The sequence below is a fragment of the Mus musculus genome, chromosome 9, assembly GCF_000001635.26.
Source record: "Mus musculus strain C57BL/6J chromosome 9, GRCm38.p6 C57BL/6J".
NCBI lineage: Eukaryota > Metazoa > Chordata > Mammalia > Rodentia > Muridae > Mus > Mus musculus.
Window position 1 is genome coordinate 42,015,394 of NC_000075.6, and position 24,162 is coordinate 42,039,555.

The 24,162-nt window shown below is 47.2% G+C and overlaps 1 protein-coding gene and 1 long non-coding RNA gene across 3 annotated transcripts in view; one reads left to right on the forward strand and one right to left on the reverse strand.

The window, feature by feature from the left end:
• The window catches only part of Sorl1 (sortilin-related receptor, LDLR class A repeats-containing), a 159,589-nt gene that overhangs the window by 50,685 nt on the left and 84,742 nt on the right, over window positions 1–24,162 (reverse strand). For both annotated transcript variants that reach the window (NM_011436.4, NM_001357261.1), the window contains 8 exons: window positions 21,656–21,828; window positions 20,050–20,181; window positions 18,172–18,263; window positions 16,276–16,522; window positions 15,486–15,624; window positions 8,903–9,076; window positions 6,943–7,056; window positions 2,723–2,845 (listed from right to left, as the gene is read on the reverse strand). In NM_011436.4, the coding sequence (NP_035566.2) occupies window positions 2,723–2,845; window positions 6,943–7,056; window positions 8,903–9,076; window positions 15,486–15,624; window positions 16,276–16,522; window positions 18,172–18,263; window positions 20,050–20,181; window positions 21,656–21,828 (1,194 nt within the window). The remainder of the gene's footprint in view (window positions 1–2,722; window positions 2,846–6,942; window positions 7,057–8,902; window positions 9,077–15,485; window positions 15,625–16,275; window positions 16,523–18,171; window positions 18,264–20,049; window positions 20,182–21,655; window positions 21,829–24,162) is intronic.
• Gm16214 (predicted gene 16214) lies at window positions 7,222–23,563 on the forward strand. The gene is made up of 5 exons (NR_165259.1): window positions 7,222–7,313; window positions 14,297–14,379; window positions 15,924–16,368; window positions 17,953–18,673; window positions 20,683–23,563. It is a non-coding gene; the product is annotated as a predicted gene 16214 (long non-coding RNA).

The window sequence follows — 24,162 nt, forward strand, 5'->3', positions numbered from 1 at the left end:
AGGCCAGCACTTCACAAGACTGAATCTACTGGTACCTTGATCTGGAAACTCCCAGACTCCAAGACAAGGAAAAATTAATCTCTACTGCTTTTAAGTCATATGGTCTAAATTTTATTTTTTCACAGAAGCCTAAAAGGATGGAGACACAGAATTTCCAAGTGGAATTGCCTTAAGCCTCAAAAAGCCAGGAGAAGTGGAGTAGGTGACTGGCTCAGTGCAGCAGATGAAGGTTCTTGCCATGTTAGCCTGATAGCCTTCATTTTATCCTCAGAACCCGTGTGATGGGTTGACTATGCTTGGCCCAGGGAGTGGCACTATTAGGAGATATGGCCGTGTTAAAGGAAGTGTGTTACGAGGGTGTGGGCTTTGTGATCCTCATCCTAGCTGCCTTTGGATAAAGATGTAGAACTTCTGGCTCCTCCAGCCCCATGTCTGCCTGCACAATGCCATGCTTCCCACCTAGATAATAATGGTCTGAAGCTCTGATCCTGTAAACTAGCCCCAATTAAACATTGTCCTTTATAAGAGCTTTTATTGGTAACAGCAGTAGAAATCCTAAGACACCATGTAAATGTGGAAGGAGAGAACTCATAAAGTTGTCCTCTTACCTCCACATGTGTGGCACAGTGCATGTACGTGTACACACACACACACACACACACACACACACCTCTGATATATAATAACTATTAGAATAATTTGAAAGATGAAAGCAAATAAGAATAGCCAATCATGGGACTCAGGACAGCTGTCCAAGTTGCTTTTCTCAAAGACCGGGTGATAGCAAAGGTGGTGAATGAGGTTATGAAGTCATGAGGTCATGAAGAGTCAGGCTTATGCAGCAGACCAGCATCGGAGAACTGCACCAAGTAGGATCTTGTGAAGGTTTCAGGGCCAATGAGCAGGAATGAGCCATGAACCCAGAATGGGGATGGAGCACAGGGATGCTGAGCTATCGAGTGCCTGACTGGTACCCAGACAGGGAGCTAGACAAGCACAGAGACTTGGAACCATGTGGGGTCACATTTCTTCTAGGGGAAAGTACACTTCTACTGTATCCACACATTTCACCCTCTGAGTTCTGGGGCAGGAAGGAAAGACTGATGGAAAGAGTTGTCATCCCAAGGCCATTTTTGGATGGCATTTGATAAAAGGATATTATGAAACAAAAAAATTAAAACATAAATCCCCATCCCCTCTCTAGCCAGGACAAGGAACACTTTACACAAAAGTGGCCTTAAATATGTTCAATAATTTGTGCTAAAATGATTTGCGAACAGCCCCTGTTCCACTAGGTCTAGCCCCTGTGAGTCAAACCACCTGCTCGTAGCAAACAAAGCCGGCCCTGGCCATCCGTGTGCACATGCCCAGCTTGCCTGGCCCTGGCCTTGTGGACAGAAGGGAGGACCAAGAGCACCTCAGCAACTCATCACCATGTCTGTGTTGGCATCTGCCCTCCATTCTCACTCTCCTTCTAGACTGATAGGTGCTCCGGGCTCCTGCACTACTCACACTGCATCAAATCTCCTTCTACTGTAAGTAACAGCTTCAGAGAAGTGCCTGCTCAAAACATTGGCAGGACAGTGGCCTGCCAGAGAAAGGCTATACAGAAGAGGAGACATGAGCCTCAGCTCCCCACTCTGACATGAAGAGATCCTGCCATATTGGAAAATCCCACTAAGGAGATCATTAAGGAGGATCCCAGTCGAAGAGTAGACAGGAGGCCCTGCTAGTCCCGGTGATGGCAACCTATTAGAACTCCAAATCTACAAAACCATCCTTTTAGAGAGCCGGTGCTACATCAGTGCTATCCGCCAGCTCCTAACAGAGGTTATGACAGTAGCTTGGTTTAAAGAGAACAACGATAAATCTGTGCAGCTGGGCGCAGAGGCATGTGTCTGCAGTGCCAGCATGCAGGAAACTGAGACAGGAAGCTCTGGAGTGCCAAGCCACCCTAGGCTATATAGAAAACTTGTCTAAAAAAAAGAAAAATGGAAATTAAAGGCCACAGTTGAAGATCCTGGGGCCAGCATCCCACTGGCTCAGAGGTGAGGGATAGCTATTGTTATTAAGAATCCAATGGGTGTGGGGGGAAAGCATAAAGATGGCTCAGTGGATAAAGTGCAAGCCCAACAGCATGAGTTCGATCCCCACAACCCTTGTAAAGGTGGGAAGGTGAGAACTGGTTCCAAATTTGTTCCCCCTACACACACACACACACACACACACACACACACACAGACGACCACACACACCCCAGACAAACCATGGCGCACACACTCACATATACATCATGGCCACACATAATAACAATAAATAAAATGACAAAAACAAAAGGGCTAATTGACTTCACTCAGTAAACATGCATCCTTGCTTTCACGTCTTGTATAGATTGTCTAAAAGAGAAAACTGGACCTATTTTTCAGATTGGAAAACAAAGGCTGATCAAGAATAAGTGATGGAGGTGGGGTCTAGATGACCACTAGCCAGAGATCAGTGTTTTCAGAGTAATTGAATGTACATGAAAGACATCGAAGTGGCTCTACAAAAACTGGGCAGAGGAGAGACATGACAGGCCCCTGATATGAGGGTAGAGGTGGGCATGGAGGTGGGAGATGATAAGTTCCAAACTGTCCATCAGAAATTCCCGACTCCAGTCCACCCCATCCACGAGCACAGCCCTGTGAGCAGTGTGAGGACCCTCCCAGGAATACCCCCTTACCACAGTGACTCTCATCACTGTTATCTCCACAGTCATCTTCAAGGTCACACTTATAGGAGAGTGGAATGCAAGTCCCCGACTCCTGGCACCGGAACTGAGTGTCTGCATCACAGACCGTCGTGGCTACGGTGAGAAAGAAGCGACATATTGACACATTTGTTATGCCCAGTTCATCCCTTCCTGCTACAAACCTCCCCACCAGACTAGCAGTTAAAGCTAAAGGAAGGCAGACTTCAATTATAACAAGAACTACACCCGAGCTCACGGCAGAAACAAAAACGCACAGGAACCTGAAACTCCCACCCAAGCTAGGTAAGGGCATGTGTTTCTCAGGGCTGTATGTACACAGAAATGGGGCCCAGAGCGTGAGACACTGCTGTCTGGCTGGGAGAGGAAGTGCGGGGCTGAAGTAGCCCCTAAAATCCTTCCAGCATGTCAAGCGCTCTTTCCAAGCAAGCAACATAAACTCTGTTGTCTGTGAGAGATGTCCCATCCCCTACCAGCAGCTGGCACACATCGAACAGGTGAAAGGAACGCATACCCAGAATCTTACAGCAGAAGCGAATGTTATATCTGCACTCAGTAAGGGCTGGGGACTAAATCCTCGCACTAACTCTCCCTAAGCTACCATTTCCTCTGCTGTAAGGCGAAGGTGAAGCAACTGTGTCATGGTCAGCCAGGACTCGCTCTGCCATCTACAGTTTATGGGTCCTTATCCTTTGCACCCCACTTCTCTCTGAGATTGACAGAGATAACTGCCACCTGGTGCATTACTGTGGATACAGGAGAGTCCAGGGCTAGGGCCACAGGCTATCAAGCAGACTGTAGAGGTAATGGACTCCTAACAGTGTCTCTCTTCTCCCTCAGCATGCCTCAACATCATAAGGATCGGTCTGAAACCCGATTCACTCGTTCCCTATTCACTCGATCCAGAAACCCAGAGGCCCAGGGAAAAGACCCTGAGGAGAAATGAGGAAAGGAAGGCTGTTCTCCAAGCTACTAAGGAGCTGACACAAAGCACACTAACAGAGGGTGGAGGTTCCCAGTACAATAAAACCCCAAATGGCAACATTGTTGCTAGATGTCCCCGGCAGCTCTTACTTGAGGTTCCATTTCTTCTCTGTAATTGAGCTCGTGGTAGGAGGCAGGGAATGAATACAAAATGACAAGACTACAGGGGATTCGTGTGAAAACCTGAGTGCCTGGTACCCATCCAGCTGCAGGAGTCTGTTTAAGGGAGGAAAATGACTGACAACATCCCTCCCAAGTCGCCTGCAAGTCCCCTCTGCTCTTCTCCAGCAGCTGACAGGGTGGCTGAGCAGTCACCCCATGCCACGGCACCCTGCCACACCTACTCTGTCCTGCAACCAGGCCTGAGGACAGAGCTTTGCTCACCATCTGGATAGGCAGACAGGCATGTCACTCCTAGATAAGGAGAGGCCATGAGAGACGGATCTGACCCCTCAGTTTGGTTCCCAGGGGAGAGCTTTCAAATGCCCGCCATTCTTTATCACCTCACCCCTGTCACATCCCACATGTGAAGACCTAAGCCACGTAGGTTCAGATATGTGAGAGAGAGGAGAGAAAAGTTTGTCTAAGGGCAAGATGGGAGTGAGGGGTGCTCTCAACCTCAGCTGACAGACACCAAACCAGGAGGACAGAGCCAGCCCCATATTTCACCCACTGCAGGGGTTCACACTGTTCAGAAATCTGAGTCAACGGGCTCCAGCTGTGGGAGGCCAGTCTTGTGGCCAGTAGCCACCTGCACAAACACAGAGGTCATGGCTTCTGTGCACAAACGGAGCTTTTAGGAGACCCTGAGCCCAGGGCACAGGAAAGACAGCTAAGTTTTCTTTATTTCTGCTATGCCTAATGCCTGAGCTATTTCCCATAGCCATACATGGAATATTTCCCTTCCATTATCTCTTCTATTACTTAATAATATTTATTAATGTTTTAAAAGAGATTTGCCCATCCCCTCACAAACATCACGCCTTCCTGCAACATAGATAAATGGAAAAAGGTATATTAAAAAAAAATAAAGACAACCAGAGGCACAAGCCTTTCCCAATCTGCCACTTAAGATACCCCTTTGCACCATGACAACACGGCCCACAGCATCAATTAGCCAGGGCTCATAAGGGCTCACAGAGACCACGGTGACTATCAGGGAGTCTGTGTGGGTCCTCTGCACATGTGTTGTGGTTTTAGAGCTGGGTGTTTTGTGGGACTCCTAACAATGGGAGCAGGAGCTATCTCTGACTCTTGTTCCTGCTTTGGGAAACCTTTTCCTCCTACCAGGTTGCCTCCGTCAGCCTTGATATGAGGGTATGTGGTGTGTGCCTGGTCATTTTATAACTTGTTATGCCATGTTCGGTTGATATCCCTGGGAGACCTGCTCTTTTCCGAAGGAAAATAGAGGAGTGGATCTGGAGGAGAGGGGTGGTGGGAGGGACTGAGAGGACAGGAGGGAGAGGAAAGTGGTGCTGGGATGGAATATAGGAGAGAAGAACTAATACAGTCATTTCCCTGGATGGGAAAAGCATGCACTGAGTTCAAGGAAGAATGGGAGTGTATAAGGGCTCATACAAAACTTCCAACAAGCCAAGGAGGGCAGAGAAGGGCATTGCAAGGCCCATGTGAACCTGATGAGTTACGTTAGATGCAAGCTAGATAAGCCTGTGATAAAGCTATTACCCATGTTAAGGCACGCAGGGCCTCAGCATGTGCTCCATGGAAGGCCTACACACATCTGTCAGGGCCCACAGGCTTCCCTCATCAACCTGTTCTATAGTTCAAATGGTGAGAGAGTCTCTGGGTAGCCCAGAGTAATTGATATGAAAGACAGATCTGCCATGTCTGGGTTCCCTGCTTGCAGTCAGGCTCTCTCTCATCCAGTTCAATTCCACTCACTGTTTATCCTTCCAAAGGCAAGTCCTTACCACGGCACATGGGTGGTTCCTGTCTGCTATTCCAGTAACATCCAAAAACTGCTGATCTGGGTTATACATCGTATCCTACCTGCCCTATCGTCCACAGGAGTGGGAGCACGAACCTCCATTGTCATCACTCAACCTCTGCTCAGTGCTCCCCATGCTCCTCACTCTACCTCTGCTCAGTGCTCCCCATGCTCCTCACTCTACCTCTGCTCAATGTTCCCCATGCTCCTCACCCTACCTCTGCTCAGTGCTCCCCATGCTCCTCACTCTACCTCTGCTTAGTGCTCCCCATGCTCCTCACCCTACCTCTGCTCAGTGCTCCCCATGCTCCTCACCCTACCTCTGCTCAGTGCTCCCGATGCTCCTCACTCTACCTCTGCTCAATGCTCCCCATGCTCCTCACCCTACCTCTGCTCAGTGCTCCCCATGCTCCTCACTCTACCTCTGATCAGAGCTCCCCAGGCGCCCTCGTCGGTGCATATGGGAGCTGGTTGGGGTGCCTTCCCCAGACAATATAGTTACTTATCCTGCTACACAGTACTCTGCTGACTCTACTGTACTGGCCACTGGCTTCTCAGACACAAACTTCCCTACCTATCGGAAGCCCAGCAAAGAGCCTGAGATAGAGGGGCTAAAGAAATATCAGTAAGTGTATGTCTTTATAAAGAGATTCAAAAACCATTAAAACCAAAGCTGGGAAAGGAGGGCTGAGGTTAAGTAGACGTCTGTCTCTATGCCTGCAAACTGGAGTTGGACCCTAGAACCTACTCAATGCAGAAGTCACTTGGACATGACATACCTACCAACATTCCTCCACATGTCAGGCCCGAGGGTGCCACTGACCAGTTACAACAATCTCTCTTCAGCTTGGCATGCACCTGCATCACCTAACAGAAGTGGCACAGGAGGTGACACCTGTTGCCTGACTTTGAAATGTCCCGGTGTTGAATTAACAAATCAAATGATGTCATGCACCCCTGCGCTTCCAGTGACGATACCCAGTATTACAGTGCACACACCAAGCTCATGGGCCACACTGTCCAGTCAGCTCAGTTTCACCCTCGAATGTGGAAATATAAGTATAGAGGTGGCTTAAATTTACACATGTAATACACTGATACCATAACATATATTTATATGTGGGGTTTTGCCCACATCCCATCCATTTAGATAAACATCACAGTTGTGTCTAGCCAGAACCACAAACTACAAGGCCTCAAGCCAGAAGGACCACCCTGGCCTCTGACCAATGAATGTGCACGTCTACGCCTGGAGACTCACGGCAATTTCTCTCGTCACTCATGTCTCCACAGTCATTGTCGAAATCACACCACCAAATGCTGTTGATACAGTTGCCGTTGCTGCAGCGATACTGGTTTCGGAGACAGGTGTTCTCTAAAGTAGGGGAAGAAGGGGAGCCAGCGTTATTCTTACCACCAGACCACAAAACTTTCTCTTCTCAGTTTCCTTTTCTCTTCCCCCAGCTACATTCTGCTGTAGATGGGATGGAGCGGGGAAGGGAAGGGCCAAGTGCTCACTCATGCACAGGAGGCAGGATGCACACACGCGTGCATGCACACCTCACGAGCAGAGCCTCTTTCTTCCCTCTTTAGATGAAAACTGAAGGTGAGGCAGGCTTCAAGTGTGTGGAGGTGAGTACTATGAAAAAAAGGCTGACACCAATTGGGTCTACTGGGAAACAAATCTCACTGTTAGCCGAAATAAAATATAAACTACACACAAACAAGCCCTCAAGAGGCTGTGTCCACAGAGTCTCAGACACATCCAGGCCATACATCACAGCTTTAATAGACACCTCGTTGGTTCTGAATACTCAGGGATTCCACGTTCAAGGTTCAGCTAACCAAACACCAGAAATAGGCGGGGGATGGGGAGGGTGGGAACTGCATCTGTACTGCGCATGAATAAACTCTGTTCTCCTGATGCCGCTCCTTGAACTGCAGAAGGTGTTCTCAGCAGTCTGAAGGTGACTGGATAGATTCAGCAGGTTGGATATAGGTTATATGCAAATCCTATGCTCTTATACGAAGGACTTGAGGATCCATGGAATCTATTATCCAGAGAAGTCATGGATCTGGGGTTAGGAAGGGATGACTTTATGTAGTTAGACAATAATTATATATCCATGTATACACTAATTAAATAAATATAAAAAAATCATAAAATCTTAGTAAGCTGCTTGTTTATTAATTAATTAATTAATTAATTAATTAATTTAGTCCCATGGCTTCTTTGAAACAAGGACTTATAGGGGACATAAAAGCATTGTTCAGCACACTGGGTCAAGGACACCAGTGGTCTGTGTAGAGAATTTAAAGCATTCCAATGGTGACTGGAGAAACCCTTTCCCCCTCTTCTTAGAATTTACTGTTGACTTTCTTTCCAAATAGCTTTAAGACGCCATTCGGAGCATGAAAGGAAGCCTCCTGTTTCTGAGGGAGAGAGAGTCATCTTTTCTCCATTTGTACTTCTTAGGGAAGCTGGCTGATAAAGCTTCCATTGTACACTGCCTGCCCTGGCCTCAGACAAGTGTGGTTAGGAGTGCAAAGTAAATATGACCTAGAGAATAAGGAAAACACAGGAATTCAGCCATCAATCCACTAACTTCATGCCAGACCGCCTTTCCTGGATGCTGGCTGACAGGAATATGAAGCTAGAAACTGGAGGGGGGTGGTGGCAACAAGATGAAGGTTGGGAGATGTGGGGGAACTAGGGGGTGTCAAGTCAGGTTCTCTTTTTAAAAAATTATTCAAATTCAAACTGGCTAAAGAGAAGGCTCCTACTGTCATTGACTTGGTCACAGCTTGGAAGTCAAGACTTTTTAGACCTCTGCCAACCCTGATTCAGAACATCTGGGCCATTCCAAGCTCTGTGGTGGCAGACAGAGAACCGTTTGCTCTGACAGAATTTAGTCAGTTACGTCTGGAAGGCAAGCTGCTCCCTGGTTGTATAGAGGAACACACAGAACAAAAGGAAGCTGGACCTGAGGGAAGCTGTATCATTTGCCATCAAAGGGAGGGCCACAACTAGGACCCTTGCATGAAGAGCTCAGGTCTGCTGTGCAGAGCCAGAGGCCTTACAACCGGGACCAGAGTACCTCTCGGTACCTAACAGGGATCATTTCCACCTGGGACATTTTCTAATATCCAAAACTGAGGGAGCACTGAGGTCAGAAGGGGCAGGGGCGAGGGGAGGAGCCTAGGGAAAACCAGGGTCGCACCTTCTTTGACACAGGTGTTGTTCTTCCTTTGATAGCCCTGAGGGCAGTCACACATCAGGTCCCCAGAGGGGAGGACACTGCTGGCCACACCTTCTGGACACCTGCAGCTTTTGCTGTTGTTGGCCTTAGGGAGGCACAGTAGACTGCAGGGCTGAGGGACACAAGCGTTGCTTCCTGGGGAGAAAACACAGAAGTCGCACTTAGGTTAATACGTGCATGCGGCGAGGCAGCCAGAGAGACGTGAGCCACTGAAAGTCGTCTTACAGATGAGGCAGTGGGGAGCTTAGAAAACCTCTGAAGCATCAGCCACATTGATAAACCTCTGTTGGGAGGCCTAAGTAAGGTCCTCACTGTGAGGGCTTCTCAGTGACGTGTCTATAAGACTGCGTGGGCCTATGGGACTGGAGAAGATGGCTTCATGATTAAGGGCATTTCTTGTTCTTGTAGAAGACCCAGGTTCCATTACCAGCACCCACATGGTTCACAACCACCTGTAACTCCAGCTCTACGGTTTTGATACCTTCTTCTGACCTCTGTGGGTACCCGGCAAGCATGTGGCACACATTCTTTTTTTTGTTTTTTTGGTTTTTCAAGACAGGGTTTCTCTGTGTCGCCCTGGCTGTCCTGGAACTCACTTTGTAGACCAGGCTGGCCTCGAACTCAGAGATCCACCTGCCTCTGCCTCCCGAGTGCTGGGATTAAAGGTGTGCGCCACCACGCCCGGCTGTGGCACACATTCTTAAACACAGACAAACACACGGGGCTGCAGCTGCAGAACTAAGTCACCATCTGCTTAGCAATCACCTGTTCAATTGGAGTGACAGAGCATGGTGACCTATGGTGGTACACGGAAGCCTAGCTTGTGTAAACTGCAGCTGTGGTGCATCTGCCCCTACAGTCTGCAGACTCAGGATGCCCAGGGAGATATGGATATTCCTCCCCTTCAGGAAAAGTGGCTTGGCAAACCCCTCTGTGGTCAACTGAGGGTTTAGGCAGATCTCCCAACTTAGACATTCTTACTGTTAGGTTCTAAACTTGGACAAACTGCTGAGGCTCCTATTTTACATATCAAAGTGGACACTGGACTCGGGTTCTCCCTGCATCCCTCCCCTGTCCCTTCCTGTCACAGGGTCCTCCTGGCTGGCACACCCTGCTCCCAATCCTGAACTCTGCAGCCCAGGTGCTGGGCTACTCTTCCTATATAATCCAACCATTTTGGTTACCAGCCCTCTTTGTAAGTTTGGGTCTCCTGGCTGCTACATCCGGTCCCTCCCCTTCTTTCCCCTCCTCCTCTCCTCTCCTGGAACAGTTCAATCTGGTCTTGGCAACTCTGTACTCGCCCAGATTTCCCTGCCTCTGGCTATGCTCTCCCACATAGCTACAGTAGCCTTTTCCTCCACCATACCTAGGGGCAGTCATGCTCCGTTCCTTTTATTTCTCTTCTCCATCACTTACTACCTTCCTTGTCTTTTGATAACATATTTTACCTGCTCCAGCTTGAATGGGTTTTTGCTCTTCAGAACCCAAATGCCCTTCCATTGAGATATATACCTAGATAATAGTTTCCCCTTCTCAAGTCCTTTGTGCCACAGCACAGCTAACAGGCTGAATGAGAAACCACATATAAATTTGACTAGCCACTATCCTGCAATAAATCCACAGAAGGGCCAGGTACTATACTGATCTAACTACTATGCTGATCTTTCCCTTGGGTCAGCTTAGCAAAAGGAATGCCAGACATGTCTAAAACACCACCCCACACATATACTCTTGGGCTCTCACAGATAGAAAAACATGGTCAAATTGTTTTCCTGCCCACCACACTTATTTTCTAACTAGAAGCATGACACAGCTATGCAGAGGCATGAGGCACTGAAATTGTAAAGTGTATGCATTGTTTTCTTTTGCTTATGGGTCTTAATCATAATATGGGGAAACATTTCTATAAAACTCAATATCTTTGGTTGGACCATTTCATAGACACATCCCCTCCCACACCTCCCAGAAATCCAGGAAATGTGTTTCCAGGTATCCAAGATTTAAGCTAGGCTGGGAAACAAGATTCATAGAGTTTAGTTTCTTTTCCTGGTGCTGACAAAAGCATCTTAAAGGAGAAGGGGCCTCTTTGTGCTCATCCACAGTTCCAGGACGTAGTCTATCAGGGAAGGGAACTGGTGAACAAGAGAACTTCAGGGAGCTGGGCCTTTGTGTTCACAAAGAGCAGAGAAGGATGGAGGCAGTATTGATATGCACTTCCATTTGTTTGTTTATATGGTCCAGGACCCCAGCCAGTCCATGGTGACAGGTATCATATGCAGGTTCTCCCATCTCAACTAATGTGATCAAGATAACTCCTGACAGATATGCCCAGACCCCCATTCTGTCAGGTTAACAATGAACACTAACCATCACACTAGATGACCATTACTATTGATGGGGGCTTTGGAGGTATTGCTTAAGGTGGTATTGCAAATGAAAGTAAAATGATTCGGTGATGATATCATTTTGATGCTAAGAAAAAAAGAACAAGAGGCACTGTACATATATACATATATGTGCATGTATATATGCATCACATATATGCATATACAAATATGCATATATATGTATACACACACACACACACACGTAAACACATGTGTGCTCACCCACAGAGAGAAATTCACATGATAAAACATTTGAAAAGACTCCAGCAAATGACTCAGCCTACCATAGGAGCCTCACTGCCAGCCTGCCAGAGCAGAAACTTTAGACATCAGTTTACCCCAACCCCTGTGGGAATCAGGTGTTCTATTACCTTGAATTCCCACTTCACTCCCTATAGGAATCGACACAGGGCCACTCCTAATGACAAGCAACTCAAATTGTGCTGTGTGTTCAAACCACTCAATGTTCCGAGGAAAGGAGGGCTGACAGACTAAGGCCCTTAAACCCACTCAGTTACTGGATGATTTGCACAAGAACTGTGTCCATAAAATGGCAGGATCGGCGTTATCGCGTGCAGAATGAATGTCCCTAGGCAAACAAGGGAAAGTGTGGGTCCTATTTAAAGAAGCTGATCCAGGCAAAGCTGTATGGCACTGCGATTACGAGAGCTCAGGCAGAGTAAGACCAAGTAAGCCGCCAGGCCTGAGAAGAACCGGGCAGGACAGAGCATCCCAGCTGCCACAAAGACACAGAAGAGAAGATGGCTGTGCTACGTGAGAAAGCCCAATGGAGATGGAGGGAGAATCCACCACAGACCCTTTACACAGGACGCCAACAGTATGCCAACAGTGTGACCATTATCCCATGTGAAGAAGAGACAAATGCCCCTTTAGAAGACTTAGCCTAGGACATCCTCACGAGGCACCCTCAGGACATGTTCAGATTTTTCTCTTTGGAAAATTCTTCCAGAATCTGTTTAGGAACCGAAAACTGCCACCATCTCACTTAAATTTCTAAATATTTGGCAATCAACAAATTCATGTTGCCTCAAGTAACAGATATCCACACCCACGTTCACAGGTGCTGGGAAACCTGTCATTATGGTAGGGTCTGAAGGAGAATTAAAAGAACTCAAAAATGTTTCAAGCCATGGCAGCACCAAATGTTTCAAGCCATGGCAGCACCAAATGAAGAGACTCATAAATCTTGCAAAACAACCTCTATAACGGACGAAAGAGAATCTTCCTGCCCGGAGAAATAAAACCAGCCAGATAGCAAGACCAGAAAAGCCTTCACTTTCAAGTATCCCAACACCTTGACTGTTCCCTACAAACCAATTTTTTTATCCCAGGTCAGCACCCATCAAATTGCAGAACTCTGAATTGCTGTCATTTCATGAAGGCATGGCAGAGGGGACAAAGCCCGATGACTATACTGAAGTTGAAGTTTCAAAGGCAACTTCAGTGCAGCTCAAAGCACTTCTTAGCAGTAAGTGTATCGCCAGACAAGCCATTGAACCTAGCTCTCATGTAGACAGCGAAGACAATGGCAGGATGGGAAGGCTCATGGACTAGGGAAAGGCCAGTGATGCCTACACAAGCCTGTGAAACTCACTGTGGTGCGGATGACAGAGCTATCCCCTGATAAATGCACCTACCATCGTTTTATGCTTAGCTGATAGAAAGTCCTACGCGTGTTAGGAGTGAATAACAAAAATAACAAAGGTGGACACCCTGGCACTCAGGGATCCCTGTATGCATCCTGCACTGGGGTACCCTCTCAGGGTGCTACGGAGCCAGGGAGGTTAAAGTCAACAAGCTTACGGATAAAGGGGCCTGAACATCACTGGTAGCCTCACCACCAAAGCATTAGCTCAAACAGGCCTGTCTAAGAGACTGGAAGCTTGCTTTTGTAACCATGGAAAAGTCTTGCTTGGTCCTGAAGGATGCAAGAGAATCCCAAATGTGGGGCAGGGGGATACACTAAGTGCCCCCCTCCCCAGGCCAAAGTGACATTCACAGATGATCCAGCACCCCTGTCCTTCCACCATTCCTTCCACCAGCACTTGCCCCTCAAGCCAGCCCTGCCTCAGGTCCAGACACTACCCCAACCCCCTGAATTACTCTTCTCTAGCTAGTTTAAGTGACAATCACTCTTTGGAGCGTGAAGGGGAAATGACCCCTATGCTGAGAATCTACCAAGTGTACAGAGTACAGGGGTTCGGCCACAAACTGTACCTCACTGCTCCCCAGGGACTGGGTGTGACTGCCTCTCAGCTGTGCTTGAGCTGCTGGCCTAAGAGGCAGCCAAGACAGGAAGTGGGGAGCCTGAGACGACCAGACCAGACTCACCGAAACAGTGCTATAGAGACTGCTGGGTACACACCCAGCATGCTATGTGCACCCATAAAAATGGAGCCATGCTCTTCTGGACAAGGTAACACCTTAGAGAACATTCTGCAGCCTGGGAAGAGGAGCAGCAGGGGTGGCATCCTTCATCCCAGGCCTGGACAGAATGGTGCTGAGGCTGAGACGTATCATCCTGTCCTACTTTAAATAGAGCTATACAAAAAACAGCTCAAAAGAACAAAAAATAACCCAAAACCACAAAACCATTAAAAAAAATGGGTGTCTCTTCTTCCTTTTTTTTTTAAAGTGGCTTCTCCATTTAGTGACAACTCCCACACTGGCAGAGCCTTTGGGAACACTAATTAACATCTAGGATTTCATTCTTTGATCTGCAAACCACAGATCCTAATACCAATTCCCTACCGGCTGAGAAGCCATGCAAACAACGCTGACTTAGGTTTGCACACCACTCAGGAGACCTTTGAGGGAGTTCTCATGCTCAACGCTGACTTAGTTTTGCACACCACTCAGGAGACCTTTGAGGGAGTTCTCATGCTATCTTCCTTCGTTCCAAAGGGATAACAGTGGTTATCTATAACTGTATTATTTTCCTTGTCAGTTTTCTCCTCAGGTGGTGAGCCAAGAACGGTGCCTCTCAACCCTATAGTTCAAAACAGGCAACCCAGCAGTGTGTCAACAGAGGTAAGTCAGCGGACCCAGGAAGCTATTACATCCCGTAGAGATAAGGAAGGTGGGCTTAAAGGGACTATTCTTCCCAGCCAAGCCTTGTCTTTCTCTGGGAGTCTCCTTCAAGAGAAGCAAACAAGCAGCCAAGGAAAAAAAGGAAGCCTCCCAGAACCGCAATCTCAGCTTGCAGGACAGGCTGGTGGTAGGTCCCAGAATCCTGAGCTCATAGTTTTAGACGAAGACTAAGGCAGGAGTGATGGTGCACACCTGAAGGCCTGGTGCTAAGTGAGCTGAGGCAGGAAGACTGAGAGTTCTAGGACAACCGAGGTAACACCACAAAACTCTGTCTCAAAAAGAAACGACAGAAACAATCAGAAACTCTGTCTCAAAAAGAAACGACAGAAACAATCAGACATGATGGCTCACACCTGTAATTCCAGCACTTGGAAGGCTGAGGCAGGGGGGGTGGGGGGCTGGCCTGGGCTCCACAGTGAGTTTCAGGCTAGTCTGAGCTGCAAGGTGAGAATTCCTTTCTACATAAAAATAAACTCTGCTCATCCCTTCTTTCCACGAAGAAAAACTAGACACCTACTAAGTGCTAGGCACTGGTAAAACATTGAGAAGAGAAAACAAGACATTCATTTCCTGAGGTTCACACATTCAGCGTGGATCATGAATGAAAAAAGCCTGCACACAGTGTGGCCACAGAAGTAGGTATGTTCAATGGACACCGAAGCAGCTGGGCAAGCAAGCATCTGAGAACCCAGCATGCGCCATTCCTTGTGAACGTGCCAAAGATTAAGCACATTATGGTCCTCTCTTTGCGGCTGGACCCAAAAGCCCATCCCACCCATCACTGAGGAGCCAAGGGCAGGAAGACTGGTAATCACTCACTAAGCACCCGCACTCCAGGCAGGCAGGACTCCCTGTCTTCCAGCTGTTTGTGTATCATTAGAAAAGAAATTAAGATGCCATTAGGAAGAAATTAAATAATGTGCATGTTGTTGTGACAACAGAGAGGCACACTGCCAGATCCTGCTCTGAGCGGGGATTGCCCATTTGCAGCCCCTTTCTAGAGACCAAGTCTGGGGAGAGAGAGAGAGAAGGGGACACGGCCTTACCAGCATTCTTTCCCTTGTAGAAAACCTTCATGTCCATGAGGCCCGTGAGCTGGCTTGCTAGAATCTCCACCTGGGATCTGCTGTGCTTCGAAGCTCTGAAGATGCTGAGCTGTGACCAGTCATCCCAGTAGATCTCATTCTAAAGAGAAATGTTTAATCTAGTTCAATGGTCCTGCTTTCGGGACACTTCATGAAGACAAGGGGCACTCCATCCCACCACTACGCAGGGACAACAGATAATTACTGAATAACAGGCCGAGTCAAAGTTTCACTTAAGTGCAAATGTCAGTGGTTTTATTGAAACCTCACCAACGGCCCTCAGGAAGAAATGACCTAGAAAAGGCTATCTAGTACTCATTTAGTTGGACCATGGTGTGTGTGGGGGATGGGGGGGAGAGGGAGGGTGACTTAGTTTTGAAATATGTTTCTCCATTCTAGGTAGATGCATTTGCTCCCTAGGGTGAGAACGACTGGAAGGTTATATAGATGGCACACAGCATCAGTCAGCAGGGAGAGAAGCAAGGGATGAAGATGCGAAACTGAAACAAGGCCACAGGCCCTGAAAAGGAAAGAGATTCACTCAGAGGAGGAGACCTCAACCTCCAACCTTTTGAAACGTAAGCAGTGGTAGAAGCCTACATCTCTCCATGAAGGATGCAAACAAGTCTGTGCAGATTTGAAGGCACGGCGTTTTTAAGGCCTCTGGCCAACTGCAACAGCCCAACAGGCCTCAGCTCTCCGCCTAGCCACGTGCTTCCCCGTCTCTGGCAGACTGCGCGTGAGGACTCGCCTTAAAGACAGCGATGGCATAGGGGTGTGGGAGGCTGTCAAGGATGACTGAACGCTGCTGGCCACTGAAAGTGATGCGCTCGATACAGTCCAGGTAAGCATCCGTCCAGTAGATCCACTGGCTGTCCACAGAGATGCCATTGGGCCACTTCACGTCCTCTGACACAAGGCGGTAGGCAGCAGAGCCGTCCATGTAGCTCCGGTAAATCCCAGGCTTCAGGTCCCCCCAGTCAGTCCAGAACATCACCCTGGTCAATACAGGGACCACACAATCTCATCAGAACGACACAGGCCAGCCTTGATTCTACGTCTCAGAGGTAAGTAACCTCTCAAAGCCATCATTATCACTACTGCCTGTCTATATTTGACATGCAGTCACTCATTATTACTACCATCTATATTTGAGATTCATTCAGAAATGTAGTTGAACTTGACTCAAAAATTCACCTACTGAAGTCTGCCTATAATCACATTATTCCAATACTATACAAAGAGATCCACATATATGCATGCTAATCTAAATGCTAATTGGCAGAGGAAGTGATATGTAGTATTATACAATAGAATATACCTACTGCAATGCCCCCAGAATATTGTATCCAAAATAGTTTGAAATCTATCTATTGTATGTGCTACTTAGTTTTTGACAATGACACAAACTAGAGTCACCTCAGAAGGAGAAACTTCAATTAAGGAACTGCCTTTATCAGACTGGCCTGGAGAAAATCTGTGGGCCAGTTGTTGTTGTTGTTGTTGTTGTTGTTGTTGTTGTTGTTGTTGTTGTTGGATTCATGATTGATACAGGAGGGTCCAAACCTCTGTGGGCAGTACCACCCTGGGCAGGAAGCCGGCTGAGCAAGCCACTGGGAGCAATCCAGTAAGTGTGGTCTCTGTTTCAGTTCTTACCTCAGACTGCCTCAGGGAGGGAGTATAACCTGCGAGCAAAATAAACTCCTTCCTGCCACCTCGGTTTTCATCCATGTTCTTACCGAAGCAACTAAACCGCTGTGTGTGCTCTGATAAGCCGCTGTCACTCAATGTGCATGTCCGCTGACTGGCAGGAAATCACAAACAGACTGATTCTATCTGACAAGTCGTGTGTGTCACTAAGGGGCGCTGTATTTAATGATCATGATTGAACACCAGTAAAAAGACTCTGAATAATGCAAGCAAAAAATTAATTGTGGCTATTATGCATGAGTAATGCTGACTATTACGTAACAGTGATGTGATTGCATCCCGAGGATGTAGGAGGATGAAGGGTGACGAATGAGAACAGGGCAGACTTAAGCATCCTTTCAAGGTCTTCTCTTTTAATATCTGCAACCAAGCCCATAGATTTCTTTTAGAGTGTCCTTTTAAGAATAGTGTTAATTCTCAATCATAAATACACACAGAAAGAAAAGCTAGCACAGCATTTCCTTCTTAGTAATTTTTGCTGTGATGAAGGAGTTAGTGAAAAGCAGTCGTGCGTACCCCAAGTGCACAGTAATTTTAAGTAAGAAAACTTGCACACGCTGGGAGTTCTGTGTGTGAGAGTGACTGGTCGAATTAAATGTTTGTGAGATTCACGGAACTCGAGATTAAAAAAAAAAAAAATCCTTACAATTTATCAGTGGCCTGACTGGTTTACAAAGACTCTCTTTCATGTTACCTTTTCTATTGAAACACCCCACAGATGTGAGACATCTGGAGACCATAAGAGAGTCGGATGCTTTCTAATGAAACACACAGAGTTATCGGACCACGACAAGCAAGCTATGGCTTCAAGAGCCTCAGTCAACAGGTTATCTCCCCCATGATCACCAGAAGCAGAAACCTGGCCTCACATTTTCACTTTCATGAGCATCTCTTACAGCAGTGGGCGTGACGCTGACTCCCCGTAAGGAACACTTACCCTTCTTGGGGTACAAGGACTAAAGCCCTGGGTCGATCAAGCACAGAGGAATTGACGATTGTCAGTCGGAAGTCACCATCTGGATTAGCTACCTGACAAAACAAAGGGGGTGGGGGAAGGAGAGAGATCTAAATTCCTTACAAAGCCCACAAAACCAAAGCCCTCCAGGGGCCCTGCCTCTGGCACACTCTCCACACCTGCCCTCTACTCCCGGGTCTCATTCTAGAACCACTGGGGAGCCCGCCTTGATTCCCAATCAGAAGGCACTCATCGTGTCCCTGGCTGAGATAATTCCCACGTGGGCCGAAGGAGCAGCTAGAGCTGTGTGCTCTCTGACGCCAACCCCGGAGCATGACAACTTGCGCAAAGGTGACTGTTGTGGTCCCTTGGAGTCCAAGAACGCTTCAGTGCTTGCATACAACCCTCACACAGCTTCCTGCCTGTTCTAAGCCACCCCTAGATCACCTGTAATTCCCACGACAGTGCTGGTGCTAAGTAGTAGGTGAGTTGCTCAGGAATGGAACAACAGGAAAAGATGTCTGCACACTCAGTACTGTCTTGGTTTTGTTTTGTTTTGTTTTTTACTATTTTCGATTCGTGGATATGAAACCACAGATTTGGAGGGCTGACAGAACGACTCTATATGCCAACCACTTCTGCCAGGGTCCTGAGAGGATTCCCCTCCGGCATCAGGCTCAACTCGGGAGTCCCCAGAAGCTTCCCCACTCTCTTCCCTCTCCACGTTATCCACTCCCCAAGCACACGATCGATCGAGAGACTTGCTTCCTGTTCTTAGCAGAAGGACAGGTTTCTTTGTCTCCTTTCCACTGAGCTGCTTCCTTTGTGTGGTTTCTGTTTGCTTTAAGACAAGATCTCTGTGTATCTCCAGCTGGTCTTTTAACTTACTATGTAGCCCAGGCTGCCCTCAAAATCTTGATCCTCCTGCCTCAGCTAAGTGCTGGGATTGCAGGAATACACCACCATACCTGGCTCCTTTAAACTAAAAGCTAATCAGAAAGAGAATGCGTGTGTCCTTTCCTTGCTCACTGTGTCATTAAACACAAGACCAGGACTGACATGTATCCTGCACCAAATGGCACTCGTTTAATGACTAAGTAAATGAGACTCGTCCTCACACTTGAGGAAAAAGAAGTTCCAGGAAGCCCCCTGCTGCATGTGTCTCAGCTAGCAGGATGATGCATGGATCCAGGGCAGCCTCCCGAGCCTCTGTCTCCATCTCACTACATGTCACGCAGCTCCCTGTGTCTCCCGACTTTGTGTTTTCCCATTAACCTGCATGTCACATCCCCATGCAGTGCCAGTAGCAAGAACTACGGGGCTCAGTATTGCAGGGCCTCGGCAGTAGCCTGCGAGGTAGGGGGCACTGATGATTCTTCAGTACACTACTCTGGCCAGTTTACAGGCCCCTCATCCATCCCCCTCGTGTAACCGTGGCTATAGGTGGAACAGGTTCCTGGGAAGCTAATAGATAGGTAGAGATCAATACGGATAATAACAGAGACATTGTTGTTTTCGATAATAACGGACTGTTATTGTTATGATGATTACAACGGTGTGAAATCATCAGCATTATTGTTGCTATATGATGCTTCTGCTAGCCAAAGTACAAACATTCATGTATCTTAAATGGCACCTCGGGTTCCATTAAATGGTCCTCACATGGATTCCTCAAGACTGCGTACATCCCGAGATGACCCCCCTTCACCCCTTCAGAGGTTTGGCCAGTTTAGGCCCTGAAAACCCTGGGGAGATTTCCAGAGTTATATGACACACTGCTTCCTATTTTTGTGTCAAAGCTGGCTCAGAGCCCAGTGGCTCCACCTGCTTGCTTAATGAAGAGCACAGGAATAACCATACCTCGATCTTTTTAAAGCCGGCATCCACCCAGTAAAGTAATTGGCTGAGGGGTTCGAAGGCCAAAGCCTCCACGGTCTCCAGGCCGGAATTGATGATCACCTCCTGCCCTGTGCTCCCGTTCAAGCAGAGACGCTAGGAAGAGAAAGATGTAATCAGCAGCTGACTCAAGGCTAGTCCGTCCCTCAGCAGTAGCCCTGCTCTTCATTAGTAGTCCTTCAGCTAGCCGGTTTGCCAAGGTCACAGGGTTTCATAGGAGTAAATGTGCAGATACAAGAAGATGTGTTAACAGAATGACAAACAGAACCTGATCCCTTTCTATGACTGTGTGCTATTATTATAAACATGGATTACTAAACTACGGCCCCTCTCAAAAGAATGCTCTTTTTACTAAGACATGGGAGTCTGCTGTGTTTATGATAAATGAGAAGACAGGTTGCAGCTCCTTTTACTTCTTCTGTCTCATATAGTCTTTATCCCTTGCACAGCTCTTGGCCATCGGGTCACTGTTGGGGCAGTTACACCCAGTGGTCTCCCCTAAGCCCAACCCTCACAATGTAAAACTTACATATGGATTTGGAATTAAGGATACAATGAGTAAATGTGATAGAGCTCTTTTGCTTTCTGTGACCCTAGGGACGCCTGCTCACTAGATAAATGATCTACCACCGAGCTGCACTCCCAGGTTCACTTGGGGATGGAGAGACGGCTCAGCAGTTTAAAGTACTTCCTGCTCTTGCAGAAGAAAGTTCAGTTCTCAGCACCCACATGGCAGCCAGCCAAGCATGTGTCGCACAGTTCCAAAGGACACTTCTCTTGGCCTCCCCTGGCACCACGCATGTACATGGCACACAGACAGACAGACATGCTGACAAAGCACCCATCATAATAAAGTAAAATAAAAAAAAATAAACCTTTAAAATGCATATATTTGAACACAGGACTATACAGTTAGTATCTAGCCTATCTAGAGGTCTTTAAAAACTATAGCCTTAACCTGTTATGTGTATGTTTATGTACGGCTGTGTGTATGCAATTATGTATATGTGTGTGTGGCTGTCATTGTTGTGTGATTGTTCTATTTTTGTGTCCTGATCATTGAGCCTGGGGCTTTATGTACACTAGGCAAATGTTGATCCACACAGCTTTATCTGCCCTGAGTATCTGGGCTGAATAAATTCTCCCGTCCTAGCCTCCCGCCATGCCCAGGCACTTCATGGTTCTTTTCAGAGTCCAGGAGAGCTAGAGTGGGTAATTATGTGGACTGAAGATAACTGGAATGTCACTACACTTTGACAGGGAAGGGAAGAGGCTAACAAGGAAGGTGGCAACTGACAATCACATTACCATCCCCAGCATCTTTCTAGCAGGAAACTAAGACCTTAGATGCAGTCAAAGATTCAGATTTGGGACATTCTTTATCTTTCTCATAAGGAGCAGAGATAGGCAGGGAAAAAACTGCAACAACAGAAAACTGCAGTTTCGTGTAACAGCCCAGAGATGGGTTACCATGTGCAAACCTCTGCCTGCTCACCTTGCTTGAAGCCTGTCAGGACTGGGCAGTCAAAAACCACAGCCTCCAGACTTAACCAAGGGCTTAAGGACTCACCTGGATGGTGTCCAGCGCCAGGTCAGACCAATACAAGCAGTTGCGTTCATAGTCAAAGTCCAGGGCCACAGCCGCCCGCAGCCCCGAGAGAGGAAGCTGCTCTGTGGCTCCCGAGGCCAAGTCGTAGCGGTAGATGGACTTGCGCATGGCGTATAGGATGAACTCATTCTCTTCTGCAGACATAAAGCAAGCAGGATTGCCAGGGATGCTGAGGATGGCCAAGCAGGCCTGGCCTCCATCCTTCTCACACACAAACCCCAACCCATATTGTCACAAGGGTAGATCAAGTGTCAGAGACTAGGAATCTAGACTTAGGACACAGAAGAAAATCACATGTCTAACCCAGCAATTGTATTTCTTTATGTTTTGTTACACTGTAAAAACAGCAACTAACAACATTTCAACATCTATATTTCTGAGTTCTGCCTTCAGTCACACCTGTCAACGTAAGTGACAGGCCAGTCACTCCACATCCTATCATGTGACTGCTCCATCGCGCCATTACCTTGGTGACTACTTGGGGACTACTAAAGCCTTCCAACCAAGTTCCCCACGCAGGATGCTCACTCATACATTACTATCCCCAATGACCTGTGATGCTTTCGGTCGGCCTGATAAGTTTCCAAAGCAACAACATATGTTGTTGAGCGATTACAGAACGTCCGACAGAGCAATTACTGTTCCGTTTCTGCTGAACAAATGTTTACTTCCTATGCACCAGGCATGGTTTAATCCTCAAAACACCCCTGAGATAGAAGAATGAATATTAATTTGCTTAAGGACACACAGCTAGGAAGCAAGTAGCCCAGATGCAGAGCCCGGGCTTTAGCCTTTATACCACGCTGCCTTTAACGGTGTGGATGCTCACGATGCCACTCTTCAAGGCACATAGAGGATCAAAGTGCTTTAGAATTTTACCTAATGGTGGACAGCCAGTGATTTAAGGCCTAACACCCTCTCTTTGTACTTAGAAAATAGCGCAGAAGTCATCACGGCTCTTCCTCAGGAGGGCAGAGGAGCAGTGAGCATCTCTAGCTATAGCACCCATGGAACCTCTGGGTAGTGGAACACACAGAGATGCCTGAGGGTGGCGAGACTCGGAAGGATGTGCAAGCTGCACGCCCTTCAGCATCACTTACGCATCACCGTCTACTGGCTGTTAGTCTGCATCATTTGCGATACCTTGTGTAGCCAGCAGGTTTTAAAAGGAGCCAATCTAGATGCTGGGGAGAACAAAACCCACAGTGGTTTCAGATGCTGCTTCTTGAGTGTGGGCCTGTCCAGATGTTTGTGACTTGTGTCATTTCTCCAAATAGACTAACCATAAGAAAAACTCTTTATAAAAATGTAAAGCATCTACTGATGCTATGCTACATGTGGGATCAAGATGCAAACACAAATCCTTTGCTTCATGCTTGAATTGGTTGCTGCGATTTTGATTTTTTTTTTTTTGGTTTGTTTGCTTGTTATGTTTGTTTTCCCCTATCTTTCCCTCATCCTGTTAATTCACTTAATTCACATATGCATATAACCTGCTTTATAAGAACCTCAATACTGGGCTGGCAAGATGACTCAGCAGGTAAAGGTACTTGCTGCCAAGTCTGCAGAACTGTGTTCAATCTCTAGGAACCTACTCAGTGGAAGAAGAGAATCAACTCCCAGAAGTTGTCCTCTGACTTCTCCATCTCCACTCTGCTATACAAATGCAGTTCCCTTCCCCCACTCTGACACATACACACAAATAAATGTGATTTTTTTTAAAAAGTCTCCAATACTGACAACACATTGAAAACAAACCCTCTAAGTCAGGGTAGGCAAAACACTTATTTACTGTGTGGGATGTTCTGGACCTCGTCCCTAGCATGGCTCCTTGAAAGCTTTAAATAATAAATCTGTAAAAATCTTAAAGAGGGAAAAGTTTGTTCCTTTTTCTTTGTTTTTTCACCTTGCTTCAAAAATACTCAAGGTACCGCCACATGGCAACTAAATGCAGCCTTAGTGCTGGCACTAATTCCGAGGCAGAGGGCAGGAAGATGTAGGTCACACACAGGATGCAAGCCACATGCTGGGCGGTGAGATTTCTGACCCACATCCCTTGGCAGCACCCAGAACCCTCCCTGCGCCTTTGTTGCTTCTAAGAAGCTAGGGAGTGCCCTTCCAGCATCGTACAAGTGAAGCTAGGGTAGGAGATGGAGGTGGAATAGCATTGCAGGCTTTCACGTGTGGGCTCTACCCTAGACAAGGAACAGCAGGCTGGGCTGGTGCAGTCCTGCAAAAGCTCAGCCTAGGAAGATACATTGTTACAGTAATCATAAAGAAGATACATTGTTGCAGTAATCATAAAGAAGAAAAATCGCTGCATTTTAAAACTCCTTCCAGATGCCCACATTACCTCATCTCTGCAAAGATTACGGTATGGTTCCCATTAGGCCTAGAAAACGCCGCTTTCTCTGAGTACTTCCTTGCTTGCATTTAGGGGATGACTTATCCTAAATGAGACTTTTCTA